Below are 16993 nucleotides of genomic sequence, written 5' to 3'. Positions count from 1 at the left end.
CCCCTGTAAGCCCAGATCTCACTCCCTGCGACTTTTTCTTGTGGGGGTTCTTGCAGGAAAAGGCCTTCCAGTCTTTCCCATGCAGTATCCCTGAAGTGAAGATGAGATTTGTTGACCAACTGCAATCAGTGGGATACTCTTGAATGCGTTTTCAAGAGTACGTGTTTGCGTTTTCGCCCAGTGGCCTCATTGAACACTGCATTGCCTGAATTTAAACTTCCATGAAACAAGCGAGTTATAAGTTGATTTCTACATGTTAACTAAGATGTCTAGTGCTACAGGAAGAAATTAAAAATCGTGGCATTTCAATTGAAACATCCTATGTATTAGGCGAAACTAGAATTAGATGGGTGAAGGACCTGAGGCCCACGTATACAACTAAAGTGCCGAAAGTGCACAGAGAAAAAAGTTTGTTTGGAATAATAAAAGAAAAAGGTTTGCAGTAAACAAATATTTGTTTAAATAGCCAACAAACAACTTTATGTTTGACAGAACCAAATTCTGGTAATCGTGAACATTTGTTTAGACCTACCAAAAGTTTGGTCAAAATTACAAAATTTAGTAAAGGCTACCAAATATTTTGTTTACTATTACCAAAAAGTTTAACCAAACGTGTTTTGTTAATTCAAATAAATCTTTTTTTTCTGTGTCGTATAGAAACAAAGTCAAATAAGCCAAATCAAAAATCAATCCTCTTTTGTTTGTTACATTGATTTTTACACAGTAGTGAATTTACATTGTTTCATATCAAATGATATTTTCACTTCACGATTTTTTCTATAATTAAACGAATATTGTACATCAACAATTTTTATGTAGCTAATGTTTTGTTTAGAATATTCACTAATTTTGTATATTCTTTAGAATGTCAAAACAATTCATAAAGTCAAGAAAAATCATAAGTTGCTTAATTTAATCATGGTGTCTTATAAACTCGTAATAAACAGCACAAAAACAATTATTTTTATTTGCCGCGGGGCCTCGGCCGATTAACTCCTCCCTTACCTTTCTAAGCCCGGCTCTTACTGTCAGATTTGATTATCTTATGCCTCTAAGTTCTAAGACATTATACCAAACGGTGAGAAACCCTGATGGCATAGGAATTGGACTTTTTAACCTACCCTTATTGATGTGGGTAGGAAGGATGCCGAGAAAGGACTTGGGCACGGTTACTTCTGGCACTTCGAGACAAGAACGAGAGCTGACACTTCGATATTTATCGAGACGAGACTGACAAAAATGTAAAATGGAGACGACATCGAAACCGAGGCTTTCATTCCATAATATATTATGTAGAAATATATTTTGGGAGTGCTCGAAACCAAGTGTCTCACAAATGATAATAATATAAATGTTTACAATTAATGTTACATAATTTATATGTCTTCAATAATAATTATTATAATTGGTAAATTAATGAATATTGTTATTATCATAAAATTAATAGATAAAAAGACGGTATAAGAATAGAGATATAATATCACTTATTTGTTATCTAGCTTACGGGTAGTTAAGATCTCAAAAATTGTATATAAACAACTGTCCTGGCAAGGAAAGTAACACATACAAAACATATAATATTTATTGAATAACAAATAATGATGTTGTATGCAACTGACGAAAAGTAAAGTTCTTTATCTATATTTTATGCACATTATTACAAGTAGTATTGTGCATACATCTTCGTAGGCACTTTTAATTCAAAGCCGCATTATCCCAATGTAATAATTGCCTTCCAGTAAGTTCTGCGGAAATAAATAGCCTTCGATCATACAACAAATGCTAAGCAAATATATTTTATTTAATTTTAGAACTTTGTCTCTGGAGGGGGTCCGAACACCAAGGACCCCTCTAATACGTCTTTGAACAAAACGATGTATATTATTAGTCTGACAAACAAGTAAGGTGGGATACCTGATTAACTAGGCCATATATTTTGTTTATCGTTGCGAGGTAACTTTGTTAGTGGCAACTGAGATCCCGGGCAGCGTGGTTGCATAAATTCGGATAAAATGTTATTAAAAAAAAAGCTGTGAGTTAATAAGATCTATAAAGGGGTGTAAGGGGTGCTGCTTCCACGTAGTGCACCCAAAAGTCAACCTCACTTCCACGTAGTGCACCCTGGACAAGAGACTAACGAGGCTCTGGCGACTGGCGCTATGGCCAGTATAATTTTGTGTGTGTTGTCCTGTTTTATGTCCTTGTGTGTGCTGAGTGCGCGTTTACAGCCTCAGCTTTTAACAAGTCAGAACATTTTAAGGTTTTAAAGTTTTTAGTTATGCAACGTTTGAGTTGTAATTTGTAATGGTAAGGGGCTGGACCCCGTATAATGTGACGGGAGCAAATTAGCCTAAGTGCTGACGCTCCCAAAATTTTAAATTCAAATTCAAAAAATTCAAAATAAGATCTATAAAGTGTGTGCAGCGCGACGGTACACAAGTTGTTTGTTGCGTATTTCTAGATTCCAGGCGATCTACCAGGCTTCGCTCACTCGATTTACTTCCATTCTCTGACGCTATGCGAGGCCATGATCCAGAGGAACACTGAACGTGCAACACTAAACGTGCCAGTCCAATGCCCCGTGCGGAAAAAAAAGCGCTATACTCTGTCCCAGGAATCTGCGGAGCAAGCGAACGAAAACGAGTTCTCTGCGCAAGTAGTGACTGAAGAGGGCTCTGCGAATGGAATCATGAGAGAGAAAGGTGAGGCATGGAAGGGGCAACGAGACATACATTTGCAACAGCGTGCACTGCTTCTCTACGCCCACTCGCTTTTCGTCTATTCTACCGTTATGCGTGACCTTGCTCCAGAGATTCCTGATACAGAGTATAGGAAAATCTCGTGCTTGCTTAAAATGCAACGGGACTAATTGATTGAACAATAAAATCTATAGTTTGCCTTATTTAAATTTTGAAACACGTCTTTCTTTCAAATATATTTGCGTGCTATGTTGCTGTATTCCGTATTAACCAGTTACCACGGAAGATATGTACTGTTTCTAAATCAGCTGTTCCCCAACTGCGATCGCGCGAAGAAAAGTAAATAAAATCATTGCGATGAGATCTCAAAGTCATGAATTTGTGAGGCCATGAACTGTGTATGGGTATGCATTGGGTAGAAATTATTTAGCTCATGCAGCATACTGTAAGCCAGTGTAGAAGAAGTATAGTAGCATGTAGTGTAGAGAAGGGTAAGACTGCGCGTCGGGTAACACTGCGAACCGTCTTTTTTTTTTTTTTCAGGTGAAAATCATAGACGATTAGCACAACTGCACCACCGTCACTTCGCCTAAGATGGAAGCTAGCCGTGGATGTTAGTGAAGACATGTTGGTAGTTCGTTGTGCTGAGAGAGGAAAGAGAGAAGAATTTTAAGGTGTTTGCTATTTACTTCGATACTAAGTTTTCTTAGAATTTCTTTACTGTAAATGTAGAGAATATCACGATGTTGATTCATAGAGGCAGCTGTGTTAATGCTGAGTCCGCCTGTGTATTCGTTTCCATTGCATTGTGCAATGCTTCGACAGCATCACGTGCTTTGTTCCCGAAAGCAGCGCAATGCAAGACTGCGCAATAAATTCCAGATGAACAGATATTTCACAAATCTGCAGTAATTATTGGATAGATATACATTTCAACCATGCCGTGTATTTAATATGGATGAATCTGGTGTCAGCACAGTTCCTTCGAAACCTCCAAAGGTGATAAGTATGAAGGTAAAGGATCGGGTAAGAAAGTTGTTAGTGGAGAACGTGGACAAACCATCACTACTGTATGTCGTATGAGCGCGTCAGGAAGCTTCATTCCTCCTGCATTTATCTTTCCGTGGAAGAGCTACTTGATTGGGTACCGCCATCTGCTATTGCTATGATGATGATAACGAACACCCTTGCTGCGGAATGGTGGCACAAAAAATGCACCTCGTATGAAACAGGAAGCTTCATTTGTGATTTGTGTTTGCGATCCCCCAGCCGATGACTTGATTCACTGTGCCTCATGTCTGGATGGCACGACAAATGCTTGTCATATGAAAGAGGAACTTTCTTTAGTGATTTGTGTTCCTTTTTATCGAACCTTCATAGGAATGTAACTATGTTTGGATAGAGTACGATGCGCAATTCTTACCCGAACGTGATCAGATCGCAGTCTTACTCCGCGCTGCGGGTAAGACTGCGCGTTTGCATGGTCATGCTTTTCGTTTGTTTTCTGCTGAAATATTGTTTACTGAGCTTTCGGAAATTTACTGTATGTTGGCAAAGGATAGTGCATTCTGAGTTATTTATTTCGTATATTACTATAGATTCACAACTTAAATAAAACATAATGAACAAAAACTGCGCAGTCTTGCCGACCTTACTCTACTAGAAGGCTGTTTTTTTTATTTTATCTATTAAAAAGTAACAAAACAATTTTGGCTATGAAATAAAACAATAAAATTGGTGAAGTGTTCAAATGTATCCAGTCCCCCTTATTTATTTATTTATTTATTCAATAGAACACAACAGGATAAATCCCAGTCACAGTGTTCAGACAGTTCAAGATTATCATACAATGTGAGCAAGGATTGATTGATTGATTTAGTTTATTTTACTTCGCGTTTTGTGCCTCTTGGCTAATTTGCGGAGATGGGGATGATGAATGGACATTCACAAACAACCAACCCGAGCGGGAGTCGAACCCGGGACCCTTCTTTTTTTTTTTAGAGGAAATACCCCCACCATTCACACTTTTTCTCACTTTTTACATTTTCCAATTCTTACAGTTTATCAGTTTCTTATCATCTGGACAAACACAAATACCCATGCCTTACCCGGGACTCGAACCCGGAACCCCTGGCGTTGTAGAGCGCTCTGCTAACCACTCCGCCACGGAGGTCGACACCACTAGCCCACAGGGTCCGGCTCTTCCATATTAAAAACCGAAGTGTATGTCAAACATCGGCTCAGTCGACTTTGATCATTGGCAAGCATAAACAAGGCTTGAAGATACCTTCATAGTCAATACTGCTGTTATTTGGTTAGTATCTCTGTAGGTGTTGGGTGAAATTTGATGTTTTAATAATAAATGAAATTTAAGGTTCGAATTTTTAATCGCTCTCAATGGGGAGAATTAAGTTTAGATAAAAGTTGAGTCCATCAAGAATTCGAAAAATAAAGCGTGTTTTGATACGGAAAATATCAGCTAACAACAAAATTTTAGCCGGATAACTGATAATTTTATATCCAATTTCAAATATCCGGATATCGGATATTTTGACATCCAGATATTCGAAATGCCCGAATGTGTGCATTCTATCGTTTATTTATTATTTTTTCGCTATATTCGTATTTCCGCCGGCCCCCGTGACGGAGTGGTCAGCACATCGCGCTACGACGCCAGGGGTCCTGTGTTCGAATCCCGGCCTGGGCATGAATGTTTGTGAGTGCTCATTCATCAATTTCATCATATCATCCCTCATCCCCATCTTCGCAAATTAGCCAAAAGTGGCAAAAAAGCGAAGTAAAATAAAGCAAATAATCAATCAATCACATTCGTATTTCTACTGTACGGATTCTCAACAAATCCTTCATCCGATCTGGCTGATTATCCGTTTCGCGGATTCTTCGAATATTTTTTTAAACGTTTAACCTTTTTTGTACTTAAAACAGATCTCTGCATTACTAAGTTCAGTATAAATGCACAAAGTTACGCCGTAAGAGAAAAACGTAATTGCTATATTTTGGAGTATAACATTGTCAGTTTGGTGTCCCGATCTTTTATTTAGTAATTATTCCCTTAATTTCAGACACCATAATTACCGGAATAACTTATTGAACCTGAAAAAGTAAAGTATCCGAATACTCGGATATCAGAAATAACCGTATCAGTCTGATATCTTGATTATCCGTTGTATCCGAAGCGAATATAGGATAATTTGAAATCCAGATATCTGTTATCCGAATTTTGTGAGCATCCCTACTAACAACTTAAAGTGTTTCGAGACTCAAAACGTTCGGGGAACTGTTGAACTAGATCTGCATCTCTCTCAACAATTTCTTGAAACGCATACAAAGGAAAGGCGACGAAAAATAATGTGGAAGAAAATGAGATTTCCCACCGAAGCCACCCTCCTCCCCCCAACCCTCCCAACCCCCCCCCTTTCCGCCCTTCGCTTCCCGAACATGGGGCGCCGGAGCAAATCTCGTGCGAAGTGGGGTCAGGTTACCCTCAAGAATGCATGAAGAGACACAAGGCAAAGGGGAATATGGCCCTCGATTTGAAGGAGAGGTGCACGGGAGAGAAGGGAATATTTAATTTTCTCTCCTAATAAACTGAATATCGAGAAACCGAAGAGGGGTCTGATCTGCGAAAAAAAACTTCAACTTCGAAAGTGATACAATGATATCGCTGTATCAATGTAACGAAATAAGTTATTGCTCAAGCAAGTCATGTCACGATCGTCTCTGCACCTCACATTATACAGAGAAGTACGCGTAAAATCTCTATCTTAGCTCCGTAAGGCCAAATAGTCTAAAATTCGTGTGTTAACCAGTCACGATGAATACAATTGGAGAATTGCTTGATAAGAATGAGCACAACCCAAATAATCTAAAGATCCAGATAATATCAGCGATGGGACTGGATTAGCTGACTAGCCGTTATCCAATGAAAATCTGCTTGACAGACTTTGTTCCTCAAACAGATGTTTACAGTGGTGGCGATTAGGGGAGCAGTTCCCCCCCCCACTTTTTGCCACTTTTACCCCAGCACTATGTTAAACCTTATCTACCAAGGGAAAATAAACTGTCCTTGCCCCCTCCCCAGATTTAACACTTTGCCCCCTCCCCCAAGTTTTGGAACTCAATCGCCGCCACTGGATGTTTATTGTTATAATTAGAGCCTAGATCTTTAGGTACAAACTTTTGACCGTTTAAGTGCAAAAGAAGGTGCAAGACAAACCAAAATCTGTGCATATTTAGGTTTTAAAAAATCAAGAAAACCTTAAGTTCCCTCGCACAACGCAAGAATTTCCAATTTCTTCCAAAAATTCCCTCGGTTTACATAACGTCACATATAATCGTACATTATTTAAGTGCATAATAGGTCCAAAATTTATATTTAGGTGCAGATGGGTGTTTTAGGTGCAAATTGGGGGAATAATATAACACGGAATGGGTGTATGTGGCGATATATAAGATGTGAGGCTATATAGCTATATGGAAGCGCCTACTTTTTTTTAATAGGTGCAGCACCTAAAGATCCGGGCTCTAGTTATAATAAATTCCTTAGTGTTATTATTTAGTTCTCTTTTCCCTTCCTCTTCTAAAAAGATGGATACTCTACACAAAAGCCATGAATCCACATTCAAGAAGCGATTTAATCAGGTGTCGCAAAATCCAGGCTCTTTATAAATTCATAGGTACTTAATGTTGGTTATGCATTAAATAGACTGAAGTATTTTTAAACTTAAATTTTCGTAAGAGAGAGCTTACGATATTAACATTACATAATAAATATTAATTAAAAGTTATTTTTAATAGTGGAAAGTATTGTTTCAGTTTCATGAAAAAGTAATGAAAAAATGAAGACAATTTCCTCCTGGGTAATTGACACTACGGTGTAATTTTCTCCCAAAACCTGGCATAATCATTTCAGCATGAAAAAACCGCACGGATCACTTTTAAATCCGATTAATGGGTTTCGGGTTCAAATCCCGGCCTAAGCTTTCATCATATCATCACTCATTCTCATCTTCGCGATTACCCAAATGTGGCAGAAAGCGAAGTAAAATAAACCAAATAAATCAATCAATATCTGATTAATGCATTAATTAAAAAGCATTACCGTAGACAGACGCCGTATAGTTATAAAAAAAATACAGCATTAAAGTCTGTGTTTCACTAATACTACTAACTGAAAAATTAGGAAAGTAAAACACTATCTGTCCAATTACATTTATTACCTTGAGGAAGGTTTCATTACGAGTCAATAATTGTTGTTGTTGTTATTATTATTATTATAAACACATATTTAAAGGTAAACGAATGTATGGCATTAATTCCACATTTTACAAAATTCATTTTTTTCATCGTGGTACATTACATATTGCGATTAATCTTTTTTTTAATTTTCTTTACAATTTTATATAGGCTATATGTGTTTCACTGCATCATCGATCTTGCAATTTATTTAATCTTCCTAGCTTTTTATGTAATTTTATTTTGTAAATTTGATTATTGCAGATAATTGGCGAAAGATACCTAGATAAAGGAGTAGCCAGAAATCTTTAGAAAGACCGAGAAATCGTGTGAGAGGAAAGTCCTTATGAATTATATCTAGAATTTCCGCTGTGAATTCCGATGATTCAGTTTCTCTTTAAACTGTATGTCCAAGTTCCACAATTGATCTTCATTTCTTTGTTTCGGACAGGTTAGGATTGAGGGGATTTGGGAGGGAGGGGGGCTACAGATCTGGGTTTTCATTTGTAATTGTTTGGGAAAGAACTACAAAGTTGAGAGAGAGAGAGAGAGAGAGAGAGAGAGAGAGAGATGTAAAATGTGGTCATCGATTGCAACTTTTTAAAATTATAACTGACAATGTGCGTAATGGTATTAACTGTTTGCTCCAAGTCTACACATCTATGGGGCCAGAAAATCTGGATCCCAGTGGATAATCAAATTTAGGACCACTTGCTGATTATTCAGTCAGTTTTGAAAAGAAAAGCAACTGATTTTCTGATCGTTATGAATCAGTTTAGCTATATTTGTAAAAATCACATAGCTAAGTTGTTTTACATATAAGAATCTAGAATACATATATACAACATGAAACATCAAATCAGATTTATTATAGTATTTTAGAGATTATTGGATAATGCTAATTATTAACTCGGACGCCTTTTAGTGAGCGGCTGCTAAAAAGTGTCACGCAAAAATCTGACGGGAATAGGTGAGGAACTGTTTTCATGTCCTCAAAGTTTTGGAGAGTCTCCTAACCCCAGAGTTGATTGGTGGCGAAGGGATTTCGCGAGGTTCTTCCCTCCGCGGAAGCTACGAAGCACTGTTGACAACTTAGCATTTTTGTAGCCAGATCTGGTTCTCTCGTGCAGTCGTTTGGCTGTGAACTGGGGCGCCCACCCACTGTCACAGTATGATGCCATCACCGGCTCCGGCCCACATACACTTACTTTTGCCATGAGTAGCTATACATTTTGCACGTAACGTGATATTGTGATATTGTCTGCGTCGCCCCACCCCTTCTTACCTCCCCAGCTACTTCTATATAGTTCCGTGGCTGATATGAAGATTACAAAATATTGTTATCCGGGAATCCTTTATTTTCGATTTCATACGACCATCGGTGGATTATTGAGATGGGTGATGCCGCCGGATGTAGAAGGTGAAAACTAAGAATAAATTGCCATCGCTTTAAATTTAACGTTAACCCGTCCACCCTTTTGATACCTAAAATTACCCTAGGAGGCACTTTATCCAGCAGCCTTCGAAAATCAAGCTCCTTGAAATTCAGTATTAGCGCCATTTAATGTGAAATTTAGCTCTTTTATGCTCATCAGGTTTGACAATACTGCCAGGATGGCCGTAGGAGAAATACATTACGCTTATGGGAGCATTATTTTATTTGTTCTCTCGGGAATATCAAACATCTAATGGCGTGGAAAATATACATGGACGGAAAAGGGCGCGTTGAACAATTTCTTGGTCGTTGGAAAAGTCGAAACTCCCATTTGATTAGCCGTTACTTATAGTTGATTTTCCATAGGAATGCATAGGATTCTGTAAATACTTATTCATCATATTTTTCAAACGTCGTGTCTAGCTTAATATTCAAACCTCTTCCACTTGCAACATGGAGAGAAATTCGTACTTTCTTGTCCAGTCGTTTGTTTTAGCAGCAGTGCCCATTCCGACAATATTGAAATAAATGCACATCTGGTCCTAAACTGTCACTCTTCCCCCTAATATCGTGACAAAAGATGACAGAATGGAGAAAAGGAAATGGGAGAATAGGTGATTAAGAAAAACACATAATAACAGCCATGATGTTCCCCTTCCCCCCTTTCCCCAGGGTGTCCTTCAAGAGGAACGTAGTAGTGTGTTAACGAACATTGCTTTTAAGGTTAATCATGACAATTTTCAAACTTGTAGCTCATTAATGCCTGACATCAATATTTTATGAATTACTTTGTTTGTGAAACCAGCAATAGTACAGCAAAATATGTTACTTTACATTCTAAGTAACCAAGGTCCGTCGACCGTTATTTTCCACATTTCCCTAAGACATTAGGAATATTCTTTCATTGATTGCGTTGGTGTTTTAAGTCCACTTTATGCACAGTAAGGCTAATTGGGACTGAACCTACAGTTTAAAGTGGGATCCAAACCACCATGTGCCTCCACCGGGTATCGAACCCGCGACCCCTTGATTACAAGACGGCGACGCCAGGACTACGCCATCAGGGAGGCCTCTTAGGAATATTTTTCTCCGTCAACATTTTACACTCTAAAAAGCGTTAAATTCCTCATTTATATCTTTCTTTTACAACCACCCCATACTTATAAAGTTCACAATACACCCTATGTGAACCAACACGAGTCAAATATCCAACTGGTTAGCTGCGTTTGGTATATTCCAAGAAAAGAATTGAACAACTCTGCGTGCAAGAAAAAAAAATATAGCCATTCAAAGTTCTTGCCTGAGTCTAAGGATGCGCACCCCAATCTCTCATCTACAGTAGAACTAGTGTTATTACGTGAAGGTACACGATAATAGAAGCAAAAAAGTCTTAGTAAACATGGGTCTGCAAACGAGCCGTTTTCGAGATAATCGCGAATGTGTGATTACAAGCCGCCACTGACTTCATTGTTTGTAAACGTCGTCCTAGTTGGTAAAATGCTAAGCGTCATTGTCAAAATGTAAGTCACTACGCAGCACAACTCACGTGACTCCCACAGTACGAATAGACTGTGTACTGATTGTATCCTGTTTGATTACAACGCCACATCTCGGAAATTTTTGTGATCAAAGAGCAAACCTCGGAACGCGCAAGGAGTAAAGCACTCGGTGTTTACAAAATGCAATCAGTGACGGCTTCCAACCACACATTCGCACACATTATTAGCATTTTACCAACTAGGACCTCGTTTACAAACAATGAAGTCAGTGGCGGCTTGTAATCACACATTCGCGATTATCTCGAAAACGGCTCGTTTGCAGACCCATGTTTATTGAGACTTTTTTGCTTCTATTATCGTGTACTTTCACCTGTGTCAGTTTGCGCTATTACTTTTGAGACATCCTGTATATAATAATTACGACTTCACTTTGTTGTCATAACTCTTGATAATAATTGGCCCTTTTTAACGTGATATTACATATTTTTACATGTTAGTCAAAATTGTCCTCTTGTTTTATACGTAAAGTTATCGAGAAAGAATAGTTATTTACACGTTTGATTGAGTGATTGATTTGGTTTATTTTACTTCGCTTTTCTACCACAAACTTTCTGCGCGAAGAAAGCTCACTGATTCAAACCATAAAAGCCAATCGTATATACTCTGTCCCTTCTATCTCTGGAGCAAGGCCGCGCATAGCGTCAGAGAAGCTAGTGGCCAGAACAAAGCAGTACAAGCGTCTCGAACGCTGGTAACTGCTGTCGCTTCAACCTCCCAAATGCAATCCAGTTCCTCTCACGTGTTCCTTGGTGGAGCCGTCTCGCGTCACTACTTGCGCAGCCTTGTTTTCGTTCGCCTGCTCCAGAGTTATCTGGCACGGAATATATCTGCATTCCCTAATTGCTTGCCGAAAAGGTAGAACGTATACTCTGTCCCAGCTAACTGTGGAGCAGGCAAACGAAAACAAGTCTCTGCGCAAGTAGTGACGCGAGACGGCTCCACCAATGAACACGTGAGAGGAACGGAATAGCGTGGAGTGGGGGAAAGCGACTGCCTTCCCAGCAGCGTGTACTGCTTCGCTGTGGCCACTCGATTTCTCTCGCTTCTCTGACGCTATGCGCGGCCTTGCTCCACAGTTACCTGGGACATTGTATAGTGCGAGCCTCTTTCGACACAAGACCGACTGCAGGTAGAAACGCTGGTGCTGCATGAAAACATATGAAGGTAAAGCATTGTGGAAACAGTTGATATTTTGAAGGAAATGTCGTCCAATGACTAAGTAAAATATACTAAATGAATTGCATTGCAAATTTATTGCCGTGCATGTGTGACTTTGCGAATAAGTGGAAACCGCTACTGATTTAAAGTTGTCGTTTATAAGTTTACTCGCCATTTTACAATAAATGACTTCGTAATTTTCTTTGGTTATTTGGTCTCTTAACTACTTGTCTAGGTTAATCGCAGAGATGAGAATGAATGAATGAAATACATAACGTAATAAACGTAGTGAATCGACCAAAACTTAGCCAAGAATCGAACCAAGACCTGCATCTCTACAACGAATTATGCAAAACTTTCAAAAATACTGTAAAAGAAAAAAACGTCAAAATGAAAAACCCACAACAAAAAATTTGATGAAATACCACTACGGAGTGAAGGGCGTACTTATAGATGTATAGCAATTCTTTTAAAAAATATTGAGTACAGGCCTATTTTTCATAATATTGGATATTATTAAATAAAATTCTTCCCTGTGGTTTGCATTGTACCATGACAGCACATGGAGAATATAGGGGTAAAAGACAAACGCATTTCCAATCTGTCATGGGGGAGATGATGTAATCAGCACCATTCTCCATACGCTAAGTAAGTCACATAATAAGTCATCCATTTTCCCACACATTTTCTCGAGTTTTAACTGAACCATCAAACGTTTTTCATTTTTCACTCAATGTTCTAAAACAAAATCAGCTGTTTTAATGTTCTCTGGACATTCGTATAGTTCGAGAAAGCTACGTAAATCCTTCGGTTTAGTAAGTATATTATTCCACTTTTGGACCAAGAATAAAGGCGGCATACTTCGTAACAATAAGCTGAATACACGATTTTAGTTTTCTAGTCAGGTATACAGTATAAATGCAAGTGTCAACATTTGAAAAGCACGTAAAGTTATTTGAGTCATGAAAACATTTGCATTTGAATCGTCGCTAGGGGTTTTATTGCAAGGTGTTCTTTTAATGCATATATACAATGCAGTGTAAAAATATCCAAGACTCTTTCAAATAGTAATCCCAAATGTTGGCACTATTTCCATAATAATAATAATAATAATTAGTAATAGTAGTAGTATGGAAGAAATCCCATTGTTGAACTTTAATTTTGTTTCTTTCGATGTAATGTCTTTGTGATATTCAAAATACACGTATTTATTTACTATATATATAAAGAAAGATCGAATCGGATAGAGTTGTGACTAAGTCTATTACCTTATCGTGAAGCATTCATTGCGTTTAACTTTCGATCGAGGTTCCATAGTTTGGATATTGCTAAAACGTAGACAGAGCACTGTTTAGCTCTGTGCATAAAATTGATCCAAATATAATAACCTCTTTTAATATAGTTTTCACTCTGCTTATCAACTACAATACGCTAGCTAAATTTTGAGGACAGAATTTCATTGTAGGTCAAAGAGTAATAAATTACATTTTCTTTATGATTGGCTTAGCATCTTGCTTTCACTAGCTTTCCTAATGTTGTTGGCCACCGTGAGACAAAATAGAGGATAACTCTCAGGATAATGAAACTTTGTCTTGTTAGAAATAAATCATGCCATTATATAACACAAGTAAAGATTTATTCTGAGGGAAATCTACTACTTTAACGCTTGCTTATACCCGAGGGAGGGCTGCCAAGCCCACATCTTGTTTTTTGATTTTTCAACTGAACATTGTTAGGAAAAAAAAATGAAAATAAATTACATTGTTTCCTAGGTTAATCTCAATGTTTCTGTATTACCTTTATTCATAAAATCATAAAGATAGTGAATGTAGGAGGCAAAATACACGAGGTGGACCCATAAGCACCCGCATGTTTTTTCCCGACATGACACTCATGAAAGTGACTGTGGATAATTTATTTTAGTTTTTTTTAATGATGGTATTTTTGTAATTATAGAACGGCACCTACATCAACAAAAAAGTTTTGATGTGCAATTAATATGTTTATTGAGTTTAAGTGAAAGATAAAATAAATGTTTGTGTGACACTCGTGCAAGTAACAGTAATGGGCCTCACACCTCTTTCCTTCCTTAGGTAAGTAATTTCTGGTACGGCACGGGTAAACTAGATTTAGTAACCGTTCTATGTCCGACAGAGGTGTGCCTTTCCTTTCTTGTTGTGAAAGTTCCTAATTTCATTACCCTTAAACCAATATGAAGAGTTTCATGACGACTCTTCATCCAGCAAAATGATGAAAGTAAATGTGAGACGATTAACACACATTGGTGACAGTTAACCGTTAAAACAACCAAGCCAACTCGATTTGTTCAACTTCCGTACTCGATGCTTCAAACTCAATTTACTCTCCACGTAAATATAGTTACGGCGCTTGTCACGAGTTTGTGTGGATTTTAGAAGTTGGAGACAGTATTCTTACAAGGCTAAGGACGAGACAACCATCCGAGATTCTCGTATCAAGTGAGATTTATGTAAATTTTAGAGACAAGATATGGATCCCTTGTAAAAAATGCGCTTCGTAGTTGACCTGCTTATACATATTCATACATTCACATAGACCGTTTTAGAAGCAAGTTTTAAATTTTGTATGAAGTTTTTCAGATGTGGCAAAAATACGATTTGTTAGAGTCGGTTGATTATGAGGCACGAGAAAGAGAATTTAAATTTTTATGTCGTTCTTCTTCCTCTACCCTGGCTATGATAATCCAGATGTGACAAAATATGAGACATATATGAAATTTAATGAGAAAAATATAGAGGGTGGGGGATATGTGCCGTATCCAGGATTCAAACCTAAAATTCTCATCACTGATGTAGTCGCCCCTGGATTAAATTTAACTTTTGTAGACTTCCTAGGCGCTGTGGTCAGCATAACTCGTCGCCAGAGGTCCCAGGTTCGAACTCTGGATGTATCATTGTGTTTCTACCATCATATAAGCTATCTCATTCATTATCATCGTTGCGATTAACATAAGGGGGAGAAAAACAACGTAATATATTTAACGACGGTCATATCTATTTCTAACCTCTTGCTCTTTGAAACTCAGCGTCAATAAAAGGGCCCAGAAAGTAGAAAGAGTCTGTTCTTAAGCATCAAATTCGGGACTAAATACACAGTTAACGTGGGTTAAGGATCACTGTAATCGAGTGCTTGATTTACGATGTCACTACCCTTCTGTTCTCATGCTTTTGCTTGTCTGAATGTTGCTTTCTGATTCTGTTCATCTATTCATGTTCATTTGGATTGAAACAGTCCATGAAATAAATCCGTCAATATGTACGATGTTAACGATTACTGTAAAAGCAATGTAAATTTGATAAAATTGAGAAAGAAATCCATGAATACCTACGACTACATTGTTAACGATGAAGCCATGTAAACTTTGAGGAAAAAATTAGAAACAGCATGTGAAATAAATCCGTGAATACGTATGACTACATTGTTAACGATTAGGCTGTTGGAAGCAGAAAAGCGATGTAAACTTTACAAAATTTAGAAACAGCATGTGAAGTAAATCCGTAAACGTACGACTACAGCGTTAACCATAGACTTTGTCGCAAAACTTGGCGGGCACAACAAAGAAAGTTCCGAACTGCAACTGTCAAATACGTCTGCATGCGTAATGAGATGCGTAAACAGGTACTCACCCTCTCGGATGTGGACAGCCCGTTCTTTGGCCTTCTCGTCCTCGTGCGGCGGCTTGTTCCCCAGTATCTGATCAATGCTGTAGACGCGGGACCTCGACACTTCGACTGGGGAAGGCTCCTCGGCCAGTTCGGTCGGCGAACGATCCATCACGACTGCGGTCGACCGGTCTCCCCCAGACACAGAATGCAATTACCCCCTCCACCGGGATCTTCCGATACTCAATAGAACATTCACTTAGCCGAGCCTCGCGAGACCCAATGCTCCGTGACCCCGCTTCCCAACCGACGCCCTCGTTACAGACGAGGCAGCCAATAAGGAGGGCGGAGACACCGCGCCAAGAGTGCTCCGATCACGCTGCATGCCCTCATGGTTGGCTGCGCCTTTAATATAATGGGTGTTGACAAAGCTCATCCCGGCAGGACTCGTCTGATTGGCTGGAGGAAGTTCTTATCGCTCGCTGCCGCGGGGTCCAATATTGGCTGAGTATTCGTGAAATCAATTTTAGAAGGATAATATTAACAATTTATTTTTCACGGCTCTTTGAAAGTTCTCGACTGACGGCATCATTAAGTAGTTAACAGGTACAACTAAGTTTCGAATATTGTTTAGTGAAATTATTAAATATGTTTTTTACGTCAATAACAATCGTTTCATCCAATCGCTCTTTCTCACCATCACAAAGACTCGTAAAAGTGACTAATTTCTAAAACACAAGAATATACGGTAACACGTATTTATATGCGCCAACAAACTATTCTGACTTCTAAGTAATCTATGAACGTCAAGAGAATTATAAATCTTAATGAGAGCTGGGTAGGGTATGGATTTCTCTTTTTTTCTCTCATCTGTTTTATTTAATTTATCATTCATCCTCATCGCCGAGATTAACCTGAAGATGTAGAAAACGGACGTAAAATATCCCAAAAATTGTAAACTGTGAATTTGTCCTGTAAATAATTACTAACGTTTCCTTTCGTGAGTGCTTCAGAAAAAAAATTGCACATGCACTCGATAGGATGGAAATTATTATGTTCCAAATTGTTAGCCTTGTCCAAAAATACATATGTTAACTTATGTCTACGCAAGAGTTGTTTTTTTCTGTTAGGTTGTGATACCTTGCTATAGCAATTCTACACACTTTATCAGATGAACAAGAGTCAAGAAATGTAAATATATACTATTTAGTTTTTACAGTTTTTGTTTTAAGTCCACTTCACGCA

At 38.2% G+C, this 16993-nt stretch overlaps 1 protein-coding gene across 1 annotated transcript in view; it reads right to left on the bottom strand.

The window, feature by feature from the left end:
- The window catches only part of LOC145995209 (retinal homeobox protein Rx1-like), a 43965-nt gene extending 28027 nt beyond the window's left edge, over positions 1–15938 (bottom strand). Inside the window, exon 1 of the mRNA XM_083131773.1 lies at positions 15773–15938. Coding sequence (XP_082987899.1) covers positions 15773–15920 — 148 coding nt within the window. The 5' untranslated portion in view covers positions 15921–15938. The remainder of the gene's footprint in view (positions 1–15772) is intronic.
- Positions 15939–16993: the final 1055 nt, after the last annotated feature.

This window comes from Lepisma saccharinum, chromosome 11 (genome assembly GCF_977018435.1).
Source record: "Lepisma saccharinum chromosome 11, izLepSacc3.1, whole genome shotgun sequence".
In the NCBI taxonomy this organism is placed as follows: Eukaryota; Metazoa; Arthropoda; class Insecta; order Zygentoma; family Lepismatidae; genus Lepisma; species Lepisma saccharinum.
Note: the sequence above shows the minus strand (reverse complement) of the source record. Positions and strands in the feature narration are given on the sequence as shown.